The 21,224-nt window shown below is 46.7% G+C and overlaps 1 protein-coding gene across 3 annotated transcripts in view; it reads left to right on the top strand.

Annotated features, from left to right (window-relative positions):
• The window catches only part of FARP1 (FERM, ARH/RhoGEF and pleckstrin domain protein 1), a 267,734-nt gene that overhangs the window by 196,924 nt on the left and 49,586 nt on the right, over window positions 1–21,224 (top strand). For all 3 annotated transcript variants that reach the window (XM_080799514.1, XM_080799516.1, XM_080799515.1), the window contains exons 6-13: window positions 2,754–2,851; window positions 5,215–5,329; window positions 6,205–6,352; window positions 8,758–8,853; window positions 10,340–10,503; window positions 10,990–11,058; window positions 13,152–13,227; window positions 14,348–14,582. In XM_080799514.1, the coding sequence (XP_080655640.1) occupies window positions 2,754–2,851; window positions 5,215–5,329; window positions 6,205–6,352; window positions 8,758–8,853; window positions 10,340–10,503; window positions 10,990–11,058; window positions 13,152–13,227; window positions 14,348–14,582 (1,001 nt within the window). The remainder of the gene's footprint in view (window positions 1–2,753; window positions 2,852–5,214; window positions 5,330–6,204; window positions 6,353–8,757; window positions 8,854–10,339; window positions 10,504–10,989; window positions 11,059–13,151; window positions 13,228–14,347; window positions 14,583–21,224) is intronic.

Genomic DNA, 21,224 nt, shown 5'->3' with positions numbered 1-21,224 from the left:
TTTGGGGTCTTTTATAGTCTCTGCTTTTCTTCCCTATAACTTCCCAGAGACCGGGAACGTGAGAGCAAGAATAAATGTCGGGGGGGGGACTGCGTAAAGGTCAACGATTACCCACTGGCGGATCGGGAGGTGTTTTCGATTTGAGTTTAATGGGGGAGCTGGTTCCAAAAATGCCTCTGTAGTTGTTTTTAGTTCTTAGAAATGGAATTTCCTAAGCAACTTAAAGGGGATTCATTTTTCTTTTCTCTCTCTCTATTTTTTTTAAATTTTCCTAAGTAAGCTCTACCCCCAACATGGGACTTGAAGTCATGACCTTGACATCAAGAGTCACGAGCTCCACTGCCCGAGCCAGGCGGGCACCTCTAGTTTTTCATGTATAAAGGAAAAATTGCTAACATTTATTGAATGTGTTTGTTCTAGCCATGAGTTTTCCATGCGTTACTTCAATTATTTTTTTGTGGCAGCCTCTGTGGTTGATCTTATTAAAAGCTCCCCTTTTTTAAAATTAAAAATAACCTGTCATTAATACAAAAATCACAGGTATACAGTGTAGAAAGTTAGAACATACAGATAAGCAAGAATAAGAAGGTAAAATACCGTATTCCGGTGGCCAGGGATGAGCATTAGGTAATGCATTAATGTGATATCCTTTCTGATTTTTCCATATGTACTTTTCATTTCACCTACTGTCATGGCCATGCTGAGATTTCCCCATTTGTCCTGTAAATGTCGTTTTTGTCTGCTCATCTGAAAGGAGATCCACTGTCCGACCAGAGTTGCACTTGGTTATGTCCTTTGGACCTCATTTAATCCAGCAGAGTCTCTCCTTTTTTTTCTTCCCTTCATGATACCACCTTGTTAAAGAAACTGGACCCGGTACATGGTAAAATACCCTGCCTCCTGAATTTGTCAGATTTCATCCTCGTGGTGCCATTTAGCTTCTTCCTCTATCCTCTGCTTTTCCAGAAAACTGAAAGGTCGTTCGATAGGCTTGATGGATACTGGTTGAACATTTGGGGCCAGAATCCATCAGACATGATGCTGTGTGCTTCGCGTTTCATTAACAGTGCCAAGATTCATCATTGAATTAGGGTGGGGGTGTTCTGATCTCGCCATTGCGAAGTGAAGTCATGTTACTTTGTCTCCAGGCAAACATCTGATCTCCTGGATCGTTTAACACGGATTAACAGCCCTTGCCAGAGTCCGTAATTTCTTAGAGATTGTGGGAGGAGGATTCTTGCGGTAATCAGTCCGCATACTTCCGGAAGGAACTTTGCCTCCTCTACTTGGATTTTCCGAATATCCTGAAATGCTGCTCTTGTTGGAGAGGCAGAGTCCGTGCTCCACTTTTTGCCTCAGGTTACCAAGAATTGCTCTCATAGTCTCCTCCAGTGGTGATGCATTTAGGAAATTTAGGAGTTCTCCCTCACTTTGAACTTTGTCGCAAGGTGCAGCGGGAAGGGGACCTCCTGAACCCATACGTTGCCTCCCTCATTCTCAAATTCCTGTGTTTTTCCTGCTTTCTCTTTGAATACTGAAATGGACTCAGGAATTTTTATCAAATCCATGTGTTTTGATTCACTTTAATTATTCTTATTGATACTCAAGTTGCCACAGCATTGGCAGGTGGACACCCCTTCAAGATGTTTCTTTTGCCCCGCCCTTTATTAAAGATTTATTTAAGAGAGAGGGGGAAAAAAGAGGATCTCAAGCACCCCACTGAGTGCAGAGCCCAACCTGGGACTCGATCTCACAATGCTCTGATCATGACCTGAGCTGAAACCAAGAGTCGGACACTCAACCAACCGAGCCACCCAGGGGCCCCTCTTTTGCCTTTTTAATACAACCCATTTATATTTCCAAGCCGCCTTGCTTTCTGGCTTCACTAGATACTCCAGACTCATACCTACCCCATACCTGGAATCTGTCATTTCTCCATGGACCTTCCTCTGTGACCTCCCAGAAACTGTAGACTGCCAGAATCCAACTGCCAAGATTTGCTACTTAGGTAACACCTCTAGGGCAAAACTAACAAATATCTTCCTAAAAATGTAGGCGTTCGTGTTGATTTTTTTTTTCAAGTTAGTTCTTACACTGCACTATTTTTACGTAATATCTTTGATCTATAAATACCTCTTTTCTCTTTCACCAAAAATGTTTCCTTTGCTTTATCCTGCAATATAAAAATAACTGTAAAATGAATTTTTACAGATCTCATAACTGAGGCTTTTGGGAGAACCTAAGTGAATATTACACCACACACACACTCACACAAAAAAACACTCATGTCTTTCCAAGTCAGTTGGCAAAAGAGCTCTCCCTAACCTTGATAATGACCTACTGTTATTATCTGAGCCTTAAAGTTATTTTTTCATACATTTGATCTGTGGGGGAAAAAAGGTAAACTTCTGTTACACCCTGCAAAAACTATTTAGAGAATGGTGTAAGATAGTCTTAGGTTTTTAAATGGAGAGGTAGAGCCAAAGAATAAAATGTATTTGTCCTTGCGTGAGAAGGTTCTAGCATGTCTCCTGGTCCTTCTAGTGACAGATGAGTGTTGACACTGCCGTCATTGGCCCCGGGCTTTCATGCCGGACGACACAGGCTCTCTTTTCCTTGCTCTGTTTACCTCTCTCCAGCTCCTCACCGTGTGCACCTGAGCCTGACTTTGACACCAAGCCCCCCTCCCGCCACCTGTGCGTGCCGTCAGCCGAACAGTGTGTGACGCCGGGCGTGTGTGTTTGTGTCCGCAGGTACTTGTTCGCTCTGCAGGTGAAGCAGGACCTGGCTCAGGGCAGGCTGACCTGTAATGACACCAGCGCGGCTCTCCTCATCTCACACATCGTACAGTGTAAGTGGCATCCGTTTCCTCCAGAGGTCCTCTTGGAGCCCACCACAATCCGATGGATGAGGGGAAGTAATCACAGCCCCTGAACACAGTAACGATGCCTTTGTGTTATTTTGCTGCGAGCCTGAGTGCCAGTTGGTTGAGGACCATAGTCCTCAAGCTTTATGGGCGTACCCACTACGCCCAGCATTGGCCTGTGAATTCTGTGTTCGGTATCTGTCTACTCTTTTCTTCCCTTTTTCTTTTTTTTAAAATTTGCTTGACACAGAGAGAGGCAGCGAGAGAGGGAACACAGCAGGGGGAGTGGAAGAGGGAGAAGCAGGCTTCCTGCTGAGCAGGGAGCGCGATGGGGACTCGATCCCAGGACCCCCAGATCATGACCTGAGCCGAAGGCAGTCGCTTAACGACTGAGCCACCCAGGTGCCCCCCTTTCTTTTTTTTTTGTTTAAAGATTAAGTTTTTTATTAGAGCGAGCGAGACAATGGAGGGGGCAGGGGAAAGTGAGAGAGAGAATCTCAAGCAGACTCCGTTCTGAGCGCAGAGCTTGATCTCAGGACCCTGACATTGTGACCTGAGCCGAAACCAAGAGTTGCACGCTCAGCGGACTGTGCCCACAGGGCACCCCTTTTTATAAGGACTAGTACGCAGTTGTTTGATAATCTCAGTTGACTTGGAGAAGAAGCTTGGACAGATGGCATCCAAGTAAACTAAACTTGTTCTATCCTGTTCTTGGACTTAATATCCATAATCGAATATGGCCCATTAGCCTTAAGACCTAAACTGTCAACGATGGCGCGTCTTGTATTCCGTTCTCCGGAGTTCAGTAAACCCCAAGACACATGAAGCTGGGCTGAACCCTGGTGATGCTTGAAACTAGATATTTTTACCTTCTTAATCTAGGCAGAGGATAAATTAGACTGTGCTCACTCTAAGGCTTATTGGCAACCCAGCTGGACATTTTTTTCCCCTCTTGGCTAAGGCAGAAGTTACTTGAAATGGAATGTAGATGTTGTGCTTCAGGAAGATAGGGATGTCACATATCGAAGCATGAGGTTGAAGGAAATTGTGCTGTCATCTCATTTTATAATTTCCATAGTTTCCAGAGTAGTCCCGTAAAATCAACCCATTCGGATATCTGCCCAGGTAACAAGATTCCCAAAGGTTTGGAACAAGTGTCACTCCTAGTGGTTCATAAACACGCCTATAAGGAGGAGGTATTTCTAGAGCCCGTGCTTATCTTCTCATTCTTTCTATGTGGACCTTACTGAAGATCTCCCAGACTCAGGAAGGAATGCAGTAGATGTGTCCCCCCGCAGCAGGAAGGGCTTGAGAATGATCAATTCTTCCCCTGGCGTAGTTGGAGCCAGATAAGTTGGCCCTATTTTGTGCGGAGCAAATATTCTCCGTGGGTGCGATTTATAGGAACATATCAGCCGCATTCTGCCTGGTTACGGGAGGGGCGTTGGCCATAGTGGGACAAGCTGCTTCGCATGACAGAATGACCGGTAGATTTCACTAACTCAAACACCAGGGCTCTGGTCATTAGGCTACTTTTTTATTAAACTTATTACACAGACCATAGGATTCAAAGAAAAAACCAGGCTGTCCCAGAGGTGTCAGATTGGTATAAACTGAGCCGCACTAGTGATGTTCAGGTACGATCATTCTTTCAAAGGTCTGTCCTGTAGCTTTCCAGACCATGGCTATTTGGGGACGATGTAGAGTTAACGTGAGAAAAACGTGCCTCCTCTTCTTTGTAGATGAAAAATTCGTAAGAATCTGTAGTCTGACCAGTCATTTCTGATGCTAGGACTACAAGAAACTTAATATACTTTGTTTTCTTTTACCAAATGAGATCACGTGTTTATAGCTATTTACCATTGGCTTTTCTCTGCATGAGAAAGCATTTGGGGTTTGGACCAGTAATTATTATATATAAGAGTTTCAAAAGTTGCTTTTGTAAAGTCCTGAAATTTTGGGGTTCATTTAGAAGTCATGAGGTCATGAAATCCACATGTCCAGAATTTACTGCCTAGAACAGAAGTGGTCCCAGTTGGGTGGGGAGGAAAGAATGAATCAGGAACGTGGATGGAGGAAGATGGATGGATAATGAAGTCTTCTTTGCAGCTGGTAGAGATGAGAAAGAGGGGAAACCATCCCGGCATGTTGGCACAGTTGTTAAATACATGCTCACAGGAAGTCATGTGACGTCATGTGACGTCCGGCCCTGACCATACCCAGAGGCTGGGATCGCCTTCTCCACTGCCTTCTGCTTTGCTAGTTCCAGAATGTTCCATGGGGGAATGCAACAGGTTGTGAAGTATTAATCCTATATGGCTGGGTTTTCTTTCTCTGTTCCTTGGTAGCCGAGATTGGGGATTTTGATGAAGCCTCGGACAGAGAGCATTTAGCAAAAAACAAGTACATACCTCAGCAAGACGCACTAGAAGACAAAATCGTGGAGTTTCACCACAATCACATGTAAGTCCCACCAGGTGCCTCGTGTTCCCTTTGAGCTGCTTCTCTCTGTCCTTCCAGCGTAGATGGGTGTGCACACACACTATTGGGGCGAGATACACCAAATGTGAGGAAGAAGAGCACAGAGGTTCATGGAGGTGTTGTCACCCACCCTGGACTCTGAAATACGGGTCACCCACTCAGGACCAGAGCTCTAGGATCCTTCTTTGATTTCCTGTGCTACTGGAATAGGCCTGAAATTGAGGGCACCCAGGTTGTGGAATTAAAGGGAGAACTTACGACCCATTAATAGAAAATCAGGAAAGGGATATGATCCACAAGGGGCAAAAGGAGGAATGTTAGGAAAATCCAGAACGTTTGTATCCTTTCCATTTTGGTGGTTTTTTTTTTTTTTTTTTGGCCTTGATCAGTAAAATTCTTTTCAAGAGATGCTCCCTGGGCCCCTTGTTTTTGTTGCTCTTTTGAAGGAGGGTACATGTGCTTGATGAAAGTATGCAAGAGTGTTGCCCTGAACTTTGCTTCCAAGGGTAGGCCCATTGTAAGTGACTAAAAATGTGTTTTAACACCGTGGTGTTTTGCTTCTGTATGACCTTAAAGGAAACTCTTTGAGTCAAAAAAAAAAACCAAAACCAAACAACAGGGCAAATGTGAGGTAGACTTTTGAGGTTTTGTGTTACATGGGCAATAGAGCTTTTGTCCTAGCTGTTCGACTTTGGGTGATAATGAATGGGGGGGTTGGGTGTCTTCTGATCAGGTAGCTCCATTGTTTGTGATGAAATGCCTTTTCATTTCCCAGGAGAAGTTGCTTAATCTCAAATTAATAGACACAGGGAACTCAAATCTCCTGGCCTTTCTTTTTTCATTTTTTGTTCTGTCAGTGGACAGACACCAGCCGAATCAGATTTCCAGCTCCTGGAGATCGCCCGCAGGCTGGAGATGTACGGAATCCGGTTGCACCCGGCCAAGGACAGGGAAGGTACTAAGATCAACCTGGCTGTGGCCAACACGGGAATTCTCGTGTTTCAGGTAAGAGCGTTTAGACCACAGCTCAGTTCCCTTGGTGATGGAAGGATAAGAGTTGGCTCTTCGACTCTGATTCCGTGTTGGGTGGGCCGAGTTAAGACCTCCGATAGTTACTTTATGTGAACAGGAAAAAGCGAACCTCATCTCAGGGTTTCTATTTCTTTCCAGGTCCTCAGCTTCCAGATCCTATTCCATTCCATTCCGCTGGCCCCTGCTCTGGTTGGGGAATGCACAACCCGAGATTTGCTTGTGTCTGTTGACTTTGTAGGATCACAGAAAGCTCTCTCGGTGGACCTGGGCTCAAATCCCAGTGTCACGGAATCAGATTTCAGATCCCCCAAAAGAAACACCTTCTTCACACTGGCACGTGATACTCATGTCATCTCCCCCACCAACCCCCCCCCTTCTTTTAAACCTGTTAAGGTTTTTAGTTGCTTTTTTTTTTTTTTTAAACCAAATTTAGGGGTTTATATACCTAATTCAGATTTTACATCAGTTGCCTGATTTGTTATTTCAGGTGTACGTAACTTAAAAAGAAAAGCGTAAGGTGTATTTTTTAGGATTTAGCAGTTCTCTAAATTCCTGACAGCCAGGTGCTATATAGTAACTTTATAGCAAAACACTGCACTTGAATTCTTACCTGTGTTTTATTAAGGACATGGTTTTCTGTACTCTGAAGTGTGTACTCTCTTGATCACACTGCCGTTGTTCTGTTGATCAGTGCTGCTTTTTGTGTCTTAACAGCTTCATTGGGGTATTATGGACAGAGAATAAAATGCATATATTTAAAGTATGCAGTTTTGTAAGTATATATATATATACACACACATATATATACATATATATGTATGTGTGTATGTGTGTATATATATGTATATATCCTGAAGCCATCAATGAAATATATATATCCTGAAGCCATCAATGAAATCAAGACAATGAAGATATTCACCACCTCCAAAGGTTTCCTTAGTGCTTTTCTTTTAAACAAAAGTGCATCATCTCTGCTTTAATTTCAAAGAGGTATGAAGAAAGCAGCTGCCTTTTAAATCAGGTCCTTTTCACCCATTTTGAAGGGGTAAATACGTACACAATCTAAAATACTCCTTCAAGCTCTGCCAGGTTCGGTTCTGTTTCCCCTTTCCTGTTTTACCAAAATAGTCCCAGGGCCTCTCTGCTGCAGTATCAGATGTTTACGACGGACATGAATTATCACCGAATCCTGTCCCGAGAGGAGTCGAGGTTGGGTTTCATATGGGAAAGCAGGATGGTATTAGAGGAGGTGGCTGCTCTCAACAGTCTTCAGCCTGCAGGAGTAATCTTAGGAGTGCTCGATGAGCAAGATGACAAGAAACCAAATAGAGTTTTCAGTCCTACCGTGAAATTTTAAAATCAGAGGCCTTAAACAGTTCTAAAAATCACAGAGGGTAGGGAGGGAAGAAATGCCTCACAATTGAATTAATTCGCTCTTGATGATGTGCGGTAGAATCTAATACTGAGAATTGCTCAGTTATTTAATCATGTACAAAGGCTGTATCTTGGAATTAATCTTCTTGCCAGTCTTTAATTGCCTCATTCTCACCAATTTAAATAAACGGTTCTGGTGTTCGAACAGGCTCAGGAGGAATTCTAATTTTAGTTGAGATGACAGGACAGATGGGAGCTGGTTTCTGGCAGCGTCCCCTTGCTTCTCCGTCACCCTGTTTCTCCACACCTGACTTTCAGAGATGAGGATGTGCAAGTCCTTCCCTGAGACTGTGCTCTGGTCTAGAAGACAACACCGCAGGCCAGGCCTTCCCTCCCCTTCCCGCCTGTGCAGCGGGGCCGCCTTCTGGGCATGGGAGCCTGTCCCCTGTGCGATATGGGGGTTGATTGCTAACCTGCTGGGTTGCTTTTATGGAGATTAACGATTAGCCGCTGGTTAAGGCACAAGCTGGGGAATCTCACTCTGCCTCGTAAACTGTGGGATTTTGGACACATCAAGATCTGTCCATGCAGCACTTTCCACATCTGTAAGAGAAAGATAATAAACCCATCTCCCCGGGTTTTGTCTGAGGTTTGATAAGGTGAGGTCTGTCAAGTCCTTATGGGGTGCTGACACTCCAAAAGTGATGGTCACTAATTATTGTGGTTGTCGTGGTTTTTATTGTTTTTTTTTTTTTTTTTTGTCTTTTTATCCTTCCCTTGGCTGACTGCTCCTCTCCCCGGAGGCAAACTTGGTTTGAATGCCAAAGCCTATAATTAGTGGAAAATAATGCTCCAGGCACAGTAATGTCCACAGCAGCAAATCCTGAGAATCCTCTAGCAGAAGGCATGGTTGCGACAGCTCCCCGTCCTCGAGGCAAACCAGCCCCCTGCGTTGCTTGTTATGCGTTTCCTGGCTCACTGGCCGAGACCTTTCTTCTTCTCAGGGTTTCACGAAGATCAATGCCTTCAACTGGGCGAAGGTGCGGAAGCTGAGCTTCAAAAGAAAGCGCTTTCTCATCAAACTCCGTCCTGATGCCAACGTAAGTGGGTGGGGGTGGGGTGGGGGACCGTGACCTTGGAGCCCACCCCATGACCGTGGGGACAGAGGGGCTCTGCTGGGGCATAGGCTGGAACGGCGGCCAGCGCTGTGCAGGTGTCTGAGGGTCTGTACCGACAGGCGTGCCCGGACACTCCGTAACCACGCTGTCACCTGGGTAGACAGAACAAGAGTAAAGAATGGGCAGCCCCTCCCCCCAGCCCCAGACAGCCCGACCTGTACAGTTGCTGGGGCTCCAGCCCCCAGGCCACCTCCTCGAGACACCACTCAGCATCCACGAGATTCAGGGCAGACTCCTGCCCACACAAGCCTCCAGCTGTCCCTAGCTTTCGCATCCCCGCTCTTGTCCCCAAGCCTCTGACAGCGCATTCTCACAGGCTGATAAGCAGGTCCGCCGCACTTTCTCCAGAACCCCTAAAGATGTCTCTCACCCGGACGGGGTCAGGGAAGAAAGAGCATCTTCTTCCCCTTCCAGAAATGGGCGGTGGAGGTCACGGATGATAGATCCCTGATGTCCGCAGCCAGCACTTGGAGTGATTTTCTCCCCCGTGGAAAAAAAGATGATAAATGGCCACTGAGGCTTATCGTTCAGCTACAGAATGGATTAAATCAGCTTTTATGGCCTGATCTGGGAAGCAGTCACCCATTATAAGTTGTTTATAAGCATTTTCTCTGGGAAAATGCTTTCTGAGTTCCAAAAGGGCCACTTACAGATATAGAATTGTGGCACGCTTGTTTGTAAGGTGGGACTGCCCAGACTGTGAGATCCCTCAGAATAGTTGGGAGTTGCTGGGAACGTTCAGGACTGTGGTAAGTCCTGTTTATAAAATACGGCCTCTTACATGAAGAACATTCAGTCTGGGAATAGAAAATTACGCTCTCCGCTTTGCAGAATCAAAGGACGTGATTTTTTCAGCCTTGAGTGATACTTTTGTGCTCCAGAAAAAAAAACGTTCATTTCCTGTGTGGTCCCTAGGGCCACCTGGAGGCTTGAGCCATATGTGGCTCGACAGAAAAAAGACTTAAGACCAGTATGCAAAGTTGGCATGAACCTTCAGGGAGAAAATAAAAGTGTATTTCAGTTATTTTAAGGAGGCAAAAAGGGATTTCTGTACTTTGATTTTTTTTTCTTTTAAAGAAGAAAATGTAAGCAACGTACACAAAATTTGTTTATGAATTCTGTCAAAAGAAGTGTTACGACTTCTGCTAAGTATTCCTGTTTTCTGTAGTTCCTCTAAGGAATTCGGGGGTAGGGGGGTGGGGAATGGTTGAATGATGACTATATTTTGTCATTAGAAACAACTCTGTTTTACTAAATATGTGAATTTATGGCCCTGCTATATAATACAATACACAATTGAAATTTTATTGGACATATTTGTTTTCTATCCCTTTTCTCATTGTTCCAACCCAGTGTTCACGGGTAACGGGAAAAAGAAGAAACCCAGCGTGTTATTTTCTCTTTTTAGAGCTCATACCAGGATACCTTGGAATTTCTCATGGCCAGTCGGGATTTTTGCAAGTCCTTCTGGAAAATCTGTGTTGAACATCATGCCTTTTTTAGACTTTTTGAAGAGCCCAAACCAAAGCCAAAGCCCGTTCTCTTTAGTCGAGGGTCATCATTTCGGTTCAGGTAAGGATTTCCTTTCTCTGAAGAAGTAAGTGTGTCCTCGACATTTGGTCTAGGCCCCCGGGATGGCGCATTAGACTTACACATCCTCGGTTCACTTTCCCTCTCCTCCTTTCCACAAACATTGGAGTGTCTTCCCCGTGTCAGATCCTAGTCTAGGCCATGGGCATTCACGGTGAACAGAATTATCCCTTCCTCCTCGAAGCATACAGATTCTCAGGATGGTTACTTAACAAGCAAATGCAGAATTATTAAGGGGTTTCATCACTTGAACATTTTTCTGCTATTTAGAGGGGAACTACCAAGGGACGAAATGGGCACGGACGGTTGTCTCTCAGGGCTGCATTTATCCCTGGCTCGCTGGGAAAGCCCAGGTCTCTCCTGGTGATGGAAGGAGGGGAAGGAAATACTGGGTATGTCCCATGTTCAAATGAGAACGCCTTCCTGTCTTGTCTTCCCTCTCGTCCTCTTCTGTCCTCTTCCTTCTAGTGGTCGGACGCAGAAGCAGGTTCTTGACTATGTGAAAGAAGGAGGACATAAGAAAGTGCAGTTTGAAAGGTAAGAGAAACTTTGATGCCATTTCTGATTTGCCAATCCCGAGAGTCATTCTCTCCAGGTGACAGCATGTTCCTGCTAAATCTCTCTTGCCCCAGGGCTGGTGAGTTACCAAGTGGGTGCTTCCTAGTGTCCTCAGGCCAGGGTAGTGTAGACAGAAACATCCGAGGGCTGGGGTGCTTCCTCCACGGTGAGGGGAGATGTGAACGGACCTCGGAGGGCCAAGGGAGGAAGAAGAGGAAGCCAGCAGAGAGCAGGATGGGAGAGAAGCAGGAGACTGTGATAGGGAGGAAGCACTCTAGAACCTTCCTCCGGGAGTCCTTAAGTTTGGGGATTTGAATGGCAAGTAGGTCCATAAACATATAATGCATTACAGCTTGGGTGAGAAGCAGCAGGATTTCTTGCTGTCGTGAGCGAACGCTTATAGCCCTTGCTAGGCGAACGCTTATAGCCCTTGCTAGGTTCCGCACACTTTGCGTACATGAACTCACAGTCTTTGTGCCAGCTCTGTGAGGTCGGTGCACTCCTAGTCCCCCTTTTAATTTTTTTTTTTTGTAAGATTTTATTCATTTTAGACAGTGTGGGTGGGGGCGGATAGGGGGAGAAGCAGAGAAACAGACTCCCTGCTGAGGGCAGAGCCCGATCCTAGGACCCCAAGATCATGACATGGGCGGAAAACGAGGCAGCACCTTCACCCACAGCCCTCCAGGAGCCCCACTCCTGTTACCTTTTTAAAGATGGAGACACTGAAGCTCAAAGAGATCAAGTTGCCAGCCCGCTTCTCAGAGCTGGCACGTGGCCCCCTGCCCTGAGCATGGCTCCGCTGCCCCGAGAGGGAGAAGCAGAGAATCCAGGGACTTGAGATAAACGAGTAAACAGCTGATGTGATGTGCACAATGGGCTGCTCAGTGCATGTGGATTTCTTCTTTTTACCTTTTAATCCATCTTAAAATTACAGTAGAGGCTGGAGAATACAGCAAACATCCACGTTTCTTTCCGCGTCTGGATTTTTTCCCCCTTTTTGTGTGTAACTGCTGTTGGGACACGTAGCCACACCCACCTCGACCAACAGCCGTCTTCGCTGTTTCCCTTCTCCGCTTTCCAGAGGCGCAGCTGCCAGCTTCGTGTCCCTCCTGTTACATATATTTACACGCCTGAAATGGATGGGCAGGGTTCCTCTGGGGTGTGCTGTTTCATTTGTTTAACTAGTAACACACGGTCCCTCATTCTGCATCTTGCTTTTGAAGCCCTCCCCTGATCTGGGGATCTGTGTTGGTGTTTTAGGGTATTGTGAAAGTATCCCTCTTTATTTATCTGAATCTCTGTTGACAAACCTTCCGGGTGCTTGGTGCCTCGTTTTATTCTTGCCGAAACAAACCTGATGCTTTGACCGTCCTGGAGTATTTGGAGTATTTCGAAGAAAAGCCGAATGCATGTTAACTTTTGATCTGTCTGTATTGATACGGTTTCATCGTCTGAGTAGCTGGAAAGTTTCTAATGCTCGTTCACGGAGGAAGAGGAGGGCACCGGCAGACGAAGGAAGGGAAAAGATAAAGGAGACAGGCTAGTGGCATTAAATCCAGTTCCTTCTACTGCTGAGACTGTAAATTCATTAACGGGGGCAGGCCTTCCCTGACCTCAGCACTGTGAAAGAGTTAGCTGATTAGCAGTGATTGTCTTTATCATAGAACTGATCTAGAAAATCATGACCCGAAATACATGAATTGATAGCCTGTTGTCAGACCAGAACTCACATCTCAGGGCATCCTTGGACCCAGCCATCTCTCCCTCCCACAGACCTTCCCAGGTCTAGAAAGGTAGTGAGTAGTGACTGGGTCTCCTGACCGCTTGAACAGGAACAGGGGATTACTGAGAATTTTTTCAGAATTTAAGTAACCCCTGAATCCTACAAGTATTAGGAAAAGTATGACCCCCTTTCCATGGGGCACCCATACACACTAGTTTAGGTGCCTTCATGGTGAGGATGTGCATAAGGCTGTTGTTAGTTTTCATTAACAAAACACACACACACACACACACACACACACCAAAAAACAGTTTACCTAACTTTGGCTATCTTATGTGATTTCTCCCAGGAAACACAGCAAGATTCAGTCCATCAGAAGCCTGGCTGCACAGCCTACAGAGCCGAATTCAGAAGTGCCGAAACAAGTCAGTAGTGCTCAGCGACTGTTACAACTGTGGGGCTTTGTGTTTCATTTTGTTTCACCGCACTTTGTTAACTACTGCGTGTCACAGTATGTTTCTGAGTTACTTGCCCTGCACCTTTGGGGTTTCTTTTCGTAGAGGAGTATAGTTGTGTGTGTGCCCCGGCTCTGAGCAGACCCAGGCTCTGTGCAGCCCAGCCTGGGCTCAGCGTACCCTGGAGCGGGTCCTTTTTCAGCTCATTTCCTGTCTTCCATGCTGTGCTTTTTGCCATGGAGACGCTTGCTCTGTTGGCCTGAACTCAGCTTAAGAGTGGAACCACCCACGGGAGCCAGTAGAGCGGAGCCCACCATCCAGCGAAATGGGTGTGGTTGTGTGAAGACACGGGGACCTCCTTTGCACCTGCTGGGTGTAGCTCCCGGTCAGGGCCAAGGTCAGAACCCTTTGTTGGCACCAGACTGGGTGGAGAGTTCCCAGGACTCCTGTTACAGCGTGGTGACCGCAGTTGGCACTAAGGGACATTATCCCTCTTGCCCTGAGGATGGTGAAAGCTCATTTTGTCCGGAATTGGCCTCTGGGTGTGTTTTCGGGGTTTTCTCTACCAGAGAATGCCAACTTTGTAGGCACATCTAAAAAGAGTGCCTAACCTGTCTGTTCTTCCCTTGGAAGTATAAACAAAGAAGTTTTTTGTCATTTGTCTGAAATCCATGTCAACTTGCCTTTCCGGGGAGGGTGTTGCGGGGGGGGTGGTCCACCATGTGTTTTCTTCCTCTCCCCACCCACCCTTTCTTGGGAAGCCCCCTGTGGGTTGCAAGGACTCTCTCCGTCCACAGAAATTGGAAACCCAGTATGAGCCCGGGGGCCCTAGAGAGCAGACAGGCAGTGGCCCACCCGTGCTGCTGGAGGCCCTGCATCGTCAGCATCCACACGCAGAGAGAACCTTCCGGATGCCGACCTTATGCCCTCGCGAGGGCCTGCTCATGGGCGGTGTTTTGTTTGAGCAGCGAGGACCGGCAGCTTTACTTGGCTGTCCCGGGCAGTCCCTTGCGCTGCTGCTCGAAGCTTACCGGGTGTTACTAAGGTAGCCTCTGACCCCGCCCTCCCTCTCTCGCCCCGCCCCGCGCAGGCGCAGCAGAGTGCCAGCCCGCCGCCGCGAGAAGGCGCGGAGCCCGCCGGCGGCCCGCAGGGAGAGGAGCCCAGCGCCCCGGCCGAAGAGCCGCGCCGGAGCCCCGCGCTGCCCCAGAGCCCCGCGGGCGGCGGGAAGGCGGACGGAGCCGCGCGGGCGGCGGCCGACGAAGAGGAGGAGGTCGTTAAGGATAGGACCCAGCAGAGTAAAGCTCAGCCCCCGCAGCCGAGCACAGGTCCAGCATCCAGGGCTGCCCGCGGCAGCAGCACTTCCATTCCTTTCATTGACTGCAGTGACGTAGATAGCGAGTCCGACCTGCTCAGGGAGCAAGCGTCCCAGTCCCAAACAAATGACAATTATGAGGGTGATTTGACCAGTGGGGTGTACCTGCTCTCCAGGGATGAGAGGCGGACCGAGGCTAGGCTCAGGGCTTCCCCTCCCTCCGTGAAGTCCTCCCGGCCTCCTTCCAGAGAGTTCCTCGACGATGATTCCGCAGACCTAACCTTTGATATGAGCGGGAGCCCCCGACTCCCAAGACATAGCTCCCTGATAGATGAGCTGTTCAGGGGCTCGGACGGTCGTAGTAGCCCAGCCACCCCTCTGTCCCCCGGTAGCAGACAGTCTAGTCCGAATATGAGTTGGGACAGGACTGGGTCTCAGGGCTATGTCTCCGAAAATGGGCATGACCCGAGAGAGGAAAGGACGGGAGAAGAGGCTCTCCCGAGCCAGGGCCCTCTTTCCGAGAGCTCGTCCCCCGTCCTGCAGAGGCCATACTTACGGAATCTTCCCAGTAGGTACAATAGGTCAGAGACCGACCCGCTCATCCTTAGCCAGGTGGCGACAACCCCACAGGCACTGGATGGGCTTGACGGCCCCGAAAAGGGAGGACTGGCCAGCCTGGCCGCCTTGGGAGGTAGAATGCTGGCTAATGGTGCACCTTTCGTGGGTCCGACCTCCAAGACCCCCGCCGGGCGGTCCGCGTGTGCCGGCGGCCTGGCGAGCCCGCGGGCACCCCTGCACGTGACCGAGGGCTCCACCAGCAGCGGGACTGAATCCAGCGATTCAGACTCTGAGATGGGGACCCCTTTGAGGCAGCCACTCACATTTGGCAACCCAGCGGTGCTGGGCTCCCCTTCCATGCGGAGAAGTCCGAAGCAGGTGGGCGGCCTGCGTGTGAGTGAGGAGGAAGAGGAGGCGGAGTAGGAGGGCCAGGCTTCAAGAGTTGGGAACCTGGAGTCCTGACTCCAGGGTTCCAATGGAGATGATCTGTCCTAGGGACTCATTAATCTTTAATCAATGTTCGTTGGAGGAAGTTTTGGACAGCCGTGTTTGGATAGGGTATGCCTAACTCTAAAATCTTGAAGAAAAAGGAAACTTGGCATAGTGGGCTTGCTTTCCAAAAAAAAAAAAAAAAAAAAAAACTGGACAAGATAAACAATAAGACATGAGGACAAATTACCGGGAGCTTGTTTATCTTCCTGGTTGAAGGCGAGGAAGAAATTCATTCTTACGAATCTGATCATGTGTATAGGGTGTTTATTTATGTGGAAATCTTCTGTGTGTATTGAGTTTGTGTGCAGATCACGCTGCTATCAATTGAATGTTCGGACTGAACTATCATTGCGATCCCAGGGAAGGTGTTGGTTTTACTTTTTCCCCCCTCTCTAAGAGGAGGTGCTGCTTTTTGGAGCTTTTTGGAGCTTTTTGGAGCCTCAGAAAGTGAGGGATTGACATAATTCAAGCCTGTTTGTAAGTTGATTGCTGGCTAAGATTTAAGTGTGGGTGAAATCTCCGTCAAGAATAATGAACATTTGAATAGGGAGAATAGTCTGTCTTCTCTCCAGACCTCCTCTGAAGTGATGTAAAGGATGTCAGGTGGAACTGATTTCTAAGGGTTTGCTGGTTTGACTGGGATTTACATCAGTCGGTCAAATTGTTAGTTATGTTTTAAGAAGCTATAACTGGCTGTCAGAATTTCAAATTGAAACACAGAAATGCGGTTGAGGGGCGATGCAGGGGGCAGTCAGATCTTGCAGGAGGCACTAAAGGCCTGCCTTTTTGACTTATGTGCAGCAGAGAGAGGACCGTTTTCCAGTATTGCTGCCTCTTGGCTGGTTATTACGTACATTCTTAACGTTCACACTTGGGTGAACAGGGTCTTCTCTTGGAAACAGTGACTTCGAGAAGTTTCCATGTGTAGGAAAATAAGTGTATGTAGTAAGAGGTTTGATTTCTTCTTAAATCTTGCCCACTTCTGCCAGTGCCTTTCACTCAGCATTCCTGCATCTTAGATCAAAGAACCTGGTTTTATCATGCTTGTTTCTCGGCCTCAGCCGCACAAGGAAATCATTACATTTTAAAAATCAGTGATGCCTGGGCCCTGACCCCAGACATTTTTATCTAATTGGTCTGGGATGCCACTTGGGTTCCCCAGATGGTTCTGCTGGGCAGTTTGGGTCACTCCTCAGCCTGACACAGTTGCCTTCTAGAATCTGGTGGACTATGTTGAAGCTGACAGGTAAATTTCTGGCTTGCTTGCACAGTAAGGAAAGCATCATCAATGAAATACTTTCATTAATTAATGCCTGTTACTTGGTACTTTGCAGTCTTTAGTACTTTTTCAAAAAAAAAGATGAGTTGTAGAATCAAATTTTTAGATCCTAACTACCAGGTAACTGAAAAGAGTTTTAACAGTGATACATCCCTAGCATGCCACCATGCCAACTGCCTTACTAAATTCCTGCGTGTGGCGTGATGACAAGGGAAGGGCTCCACGTACTTAGGAAGAAGGGAAGAAATTGGCAGCCATTTGTGACAAATAGACATATCGACTGACCTTGTGGCTCCCAAATGATTATCTGTCCACACGAATGTTGACAAGTTGGTTTTGAAGATGCTGAAAATGTAATTCATTTTTATACGAACTTTTTTTTATTGTCTTATTTTCCTAATCATTTGATTCAATGCATGATTGATGAATCAAACTGATTATTGGATGGTTTGGAAGATGTTCATTGAAGTAGTCTATTGATATCTTGCTTTAGATCTCTATATTTAACAGAATCATGGAACTTGAGAACTAGAAGGGACCTTGGAGATCGTCTAGGGGAAACCTTCATTTTGTGGATGACAAACCTTGTCCTGTTGAAGTCGAGACACTTCGCATAGTCGTACAGCTACTGCTTGATGAAGCTGAACTTGAACCTTGGCCCCTGGCCCTTTAGCTCTGGTCTGTGTGACCTCTTAGTGCAATAGGACATTTTTTATTCAGTACTTTAATTTTGGAAAATCTTGTGCAGATTAATAATTAAAATCAGATGTGGAGACCAGGGATCGTGGAGACCTGACTTAAGACAGTTACAGTCCATAATGTATAGGAAGCACTGCTCTTTCTGTTGTGGGGTTTTTGCACTTCTAACGTGTTCTTGCGTATGCTGTTCTGGACTTAGAAAAAGATGTCTTCGATCTGCTGTATAAAAATGTAGTCCAATGTGAGTTAAGCAGAGTCCCATTTGGAATCCTGTGGTTTATTTGTGAAGGTGATTTGTTCAAATGACTTTTCTTTTTACCTCTAATTACACAGCAGCCTGCTGAAGAAGTATGAATGAGCATTGGGTATTAACCTACCCAGCATACAGTGTGAATCAGCAAATATAAACCTCCAAAGCAAAACACGCTCCAGTAATTATTTTGTTTTGCTTTTTGCTTAAAGGAGTGATTTTTGTCTGTTTGTTTTTATGTGAAGTGTTTTAAAAACACCTGATCAATGGTAGTGTACTTAGTTCTGTGTTGATGGACGTTCCCTTTTTAGGGTAGCTCATCAGGTTTTCCTCTGGTTGGTTTCGTACCAGCCAAGTGACTCAATTTCTGCTTCTGGGCCAGTATTTATGAAAGCAGCAATCCTGATGTGATTAATGGTGCTTAACAGAGAAGGAGTATGGTTTGTTCAAAAGCCATGTAGCCTAAAGTGCTGAAAATATCCACTAATTGCCTCTGGGGGAGCTTGCTCTGCACAAATAAAGATTTTAAGCATGGGTCGGGGAGCACTTCTAAGCATTCTTGGAGCCCGGCAGAGCCAGCTCGCACAGGAGATGTGGTCTCTCACCGTGCAGAAGTCAGGGAAAGCCCCCAGCCTCCCACCTTCTACCTTTTGGGTGCTTCTGGTTCCCCAGGTCTTAACATGGCCTCCAGAGCCACACGGTATGGCAGGGAAGGACACGTGCGTGACAGAGTTGAACCCAGGATGCAGGAAAGACCAGTGATGGGGTTGGGTGTGGACAGGTGACCTGTGGATTCATTCCAGTTTCCAGAGGGTTTCCCAAGACCCGTCTGTCTGTTTTTCTAAGACAACAGCTAGTGCAGAGGACTCCTGAATCAATAAGGAGCCCAGGTCTTTAGGTAATAGCTGCTCCATGAAATAGGAAACCTTAAGGCCTCGGATAGAAGACAAACCATCTATAGAAACACACCTTCCAGCCACCAGGCCTCCTCCAGGGCCCCCTTGCATTCGTATCTTTTGTGAGATGGTATTTCAAAGTATGCAAATTGTAGCCCCTCGCATGGTTGATTTTTCTGTTGCTGTTTTTCAGGGCAAAATAAAATGCAAGAAATTCTTTTAGCGTGAAGAAAGGCATTTAATGGGTGCCGGAACTTAAAGCGAACTGCGCCAGCTCCTTTGACAGGCATCTGTATGCCATTGACGGTATTTTATTAGACAGGCATTTAATTAAAGGAATTCTGTGGGCCAGATTCTTCCCCACATATGTGACTCATATTTGGGGATTTCTCACAGACTTAGCTCCAAATTGTGCCACGTGGCCAGCACTTGAAATGTGAATGATTTTGATTTTATTCTCAAGAGCTTCTTTGAAGATTTCAAACCCAGCAATGCTTTTAAAAAAAAAAAAAAAAAAAAAGCCAGGCCTGCAAAACTAAAATACAGCCTGAGCCTCTTGAAATTTGCACCACGTATGCAAAATCCAGCCTGTCCCCTGTTGAATCAGAAACTCAGCTTGCATCCTAGCCTTGGAAGCCCTTTGATTGTACTGTGAAGCAGTATCTAAAAGAAGGAAAAATTAATGAGATTAAACTATCCTTTTAAATTCTGCTAAAACTCGCGCATACGCGTACAGCTTCCTGTTCTGTATCTGTAATCGGTGTTCACCTCCGATCCGTCAACTTTTTCCACTTAAAATGTTACTCCGTATTCAGCACAGAATGAGTTTGGTGCGGTCGCTGTCATGAGTCCGTGATTGGCCCAACCTTAAATTAAGAAACTTGGGGGCCCTCTTCATCACTGGGCTTATTTTGAATTTATTCTGTTTTAATCACTCTTCGTCTCAGCAAGAATTTAAAGAGACCTCAGAATTGCATTCCTAAGAAAGGCTCTGTTTTCTGGATCTTCTCTCTCTCGGAGGCCATAAGCCTTCCTTCTCTGATAGGAGCGGAGTCACTCTAAAGCTGGTGGGCCTTCCTCTGGTTTCAAGGGATGAGTCTGTCGCCGCAGATTTGATAAATCAAGCCGCAGCAGAATCTTTCTCTGCCATTGCTGCCATAGGGAGTAAGTCTCTGTTGAACCTCAAAGGAGTGACTGTTTCAGAATAATCCACCACTGGTGGCTGTCGGATGAGTTTCACACTCAGCCATGTTCACCACATCCGTGAGAGCACACGGGAGGAGAAGTGCTCGTTAATAAACTCGGAGAGCAGTAAGTGATGAACAAACACAACTGGGGTGACCTGAGAGGATTTACTGGCTCTGCTTTTTCTTTGTTAGTTTCATTCCGTCTGTTTCAGTTGAGTGAAACAGTGCAGGAGAATGGGCTCCCTGGTGTACACTCGTGCGTACCTCTAACACCACTCGCTGGTTTTTGAAAGGAAGCCACTGACTTTTAGATCAAAATAAGTTTGCCACTTTAATAAGAAGCTGTTCTCTTCTTATTTAAAAAAGAAAGAAAGAAAGAAAAAGCCCCAACTCCATGATTTGGCATTATGTTGTCAGGACCTGGTTGCCCGTTGCTTAGAGCCATCGTTGAAAAGGGCTACTTACTGTTTCCTCAAATAACCTAGAGATTTCCAAGTAATTCCTCTACAAACAGGAGCTGCAGATGCTCGTTTGTATGCCATTTTATATGTTTGGGAGGTGGTGGGTAGTGTCTTGTTTTGACCAAAAAAAAAAAAAAAAAAAGGAAACAGGACATCATTCTAAGAAACATAAATGACACTTCTAGCACGAGGAACGTTTCTTCTCTTGCAGTGAAAGCCATTCAGCATCCCCTGGAGGGACCTGGGGAAGTAGTGAGAAAATCTTCTTTTCCTGAAAGCTTCCGGAACTGAATTGACTGATTTGTCCAGAATCGTGCCGGTGTAGACAGACCTTAGCTTCGCCCGGAGACACGGGCATCTCTTCGGCCTCGGGTGTCGTTCCCGGGGGAAGGCACCTCCTCTGGGTCTTTGCATGGGTTCTAGATCAGGTTACTCTGGAATGTCTCGGGGTGGCTTCAGATCCGAAAGCAGGGAGGATAAAAAGTCAGCTGTTGACAGGGGACGTCCGATCCACGTGTGTAGCCGAGAGCAAGTTTTAGGTGAACTGCAAGGCTGGTGCCACAGAGGCCGTCGCGGGGAGGGCACCGGAAGATCCGCGGGCTTGCGGGGCAGCAGTCGCAGAATATCGAAGGGTGATGGCAGATCGTTGCCAACCGCAGCCCAAGCGGGGGGCGCGAGTGAGGACTGTGTGCGCGTGCGTGCGCACTTAGTAAAAAGCATCAGGCAGGGATCGGCTCGTTCTATTTTCAAGTAAGGGATGGAGGTGGCAGTGGGACAGGGAGTCTACAGGCAGTTTCCTGCTCTCTTGCAAGAGCTGTTTACTGGCTCTCAAA

This window comes from Martes martes (assembly GCF_963455335.1).
Source record: "Martes martes genome assembly, chromosome: 3".
Lineage (NCBI taxonomy): Eukaryota > Metazoa > Chordata > Mammalia > Carnivora > Mustelidae > Martes > Martes martes.
Note: the sequence above shows the minus strand (reverse complement) of the source record. Positions and strands in the feature narration are given on the sequence as shown.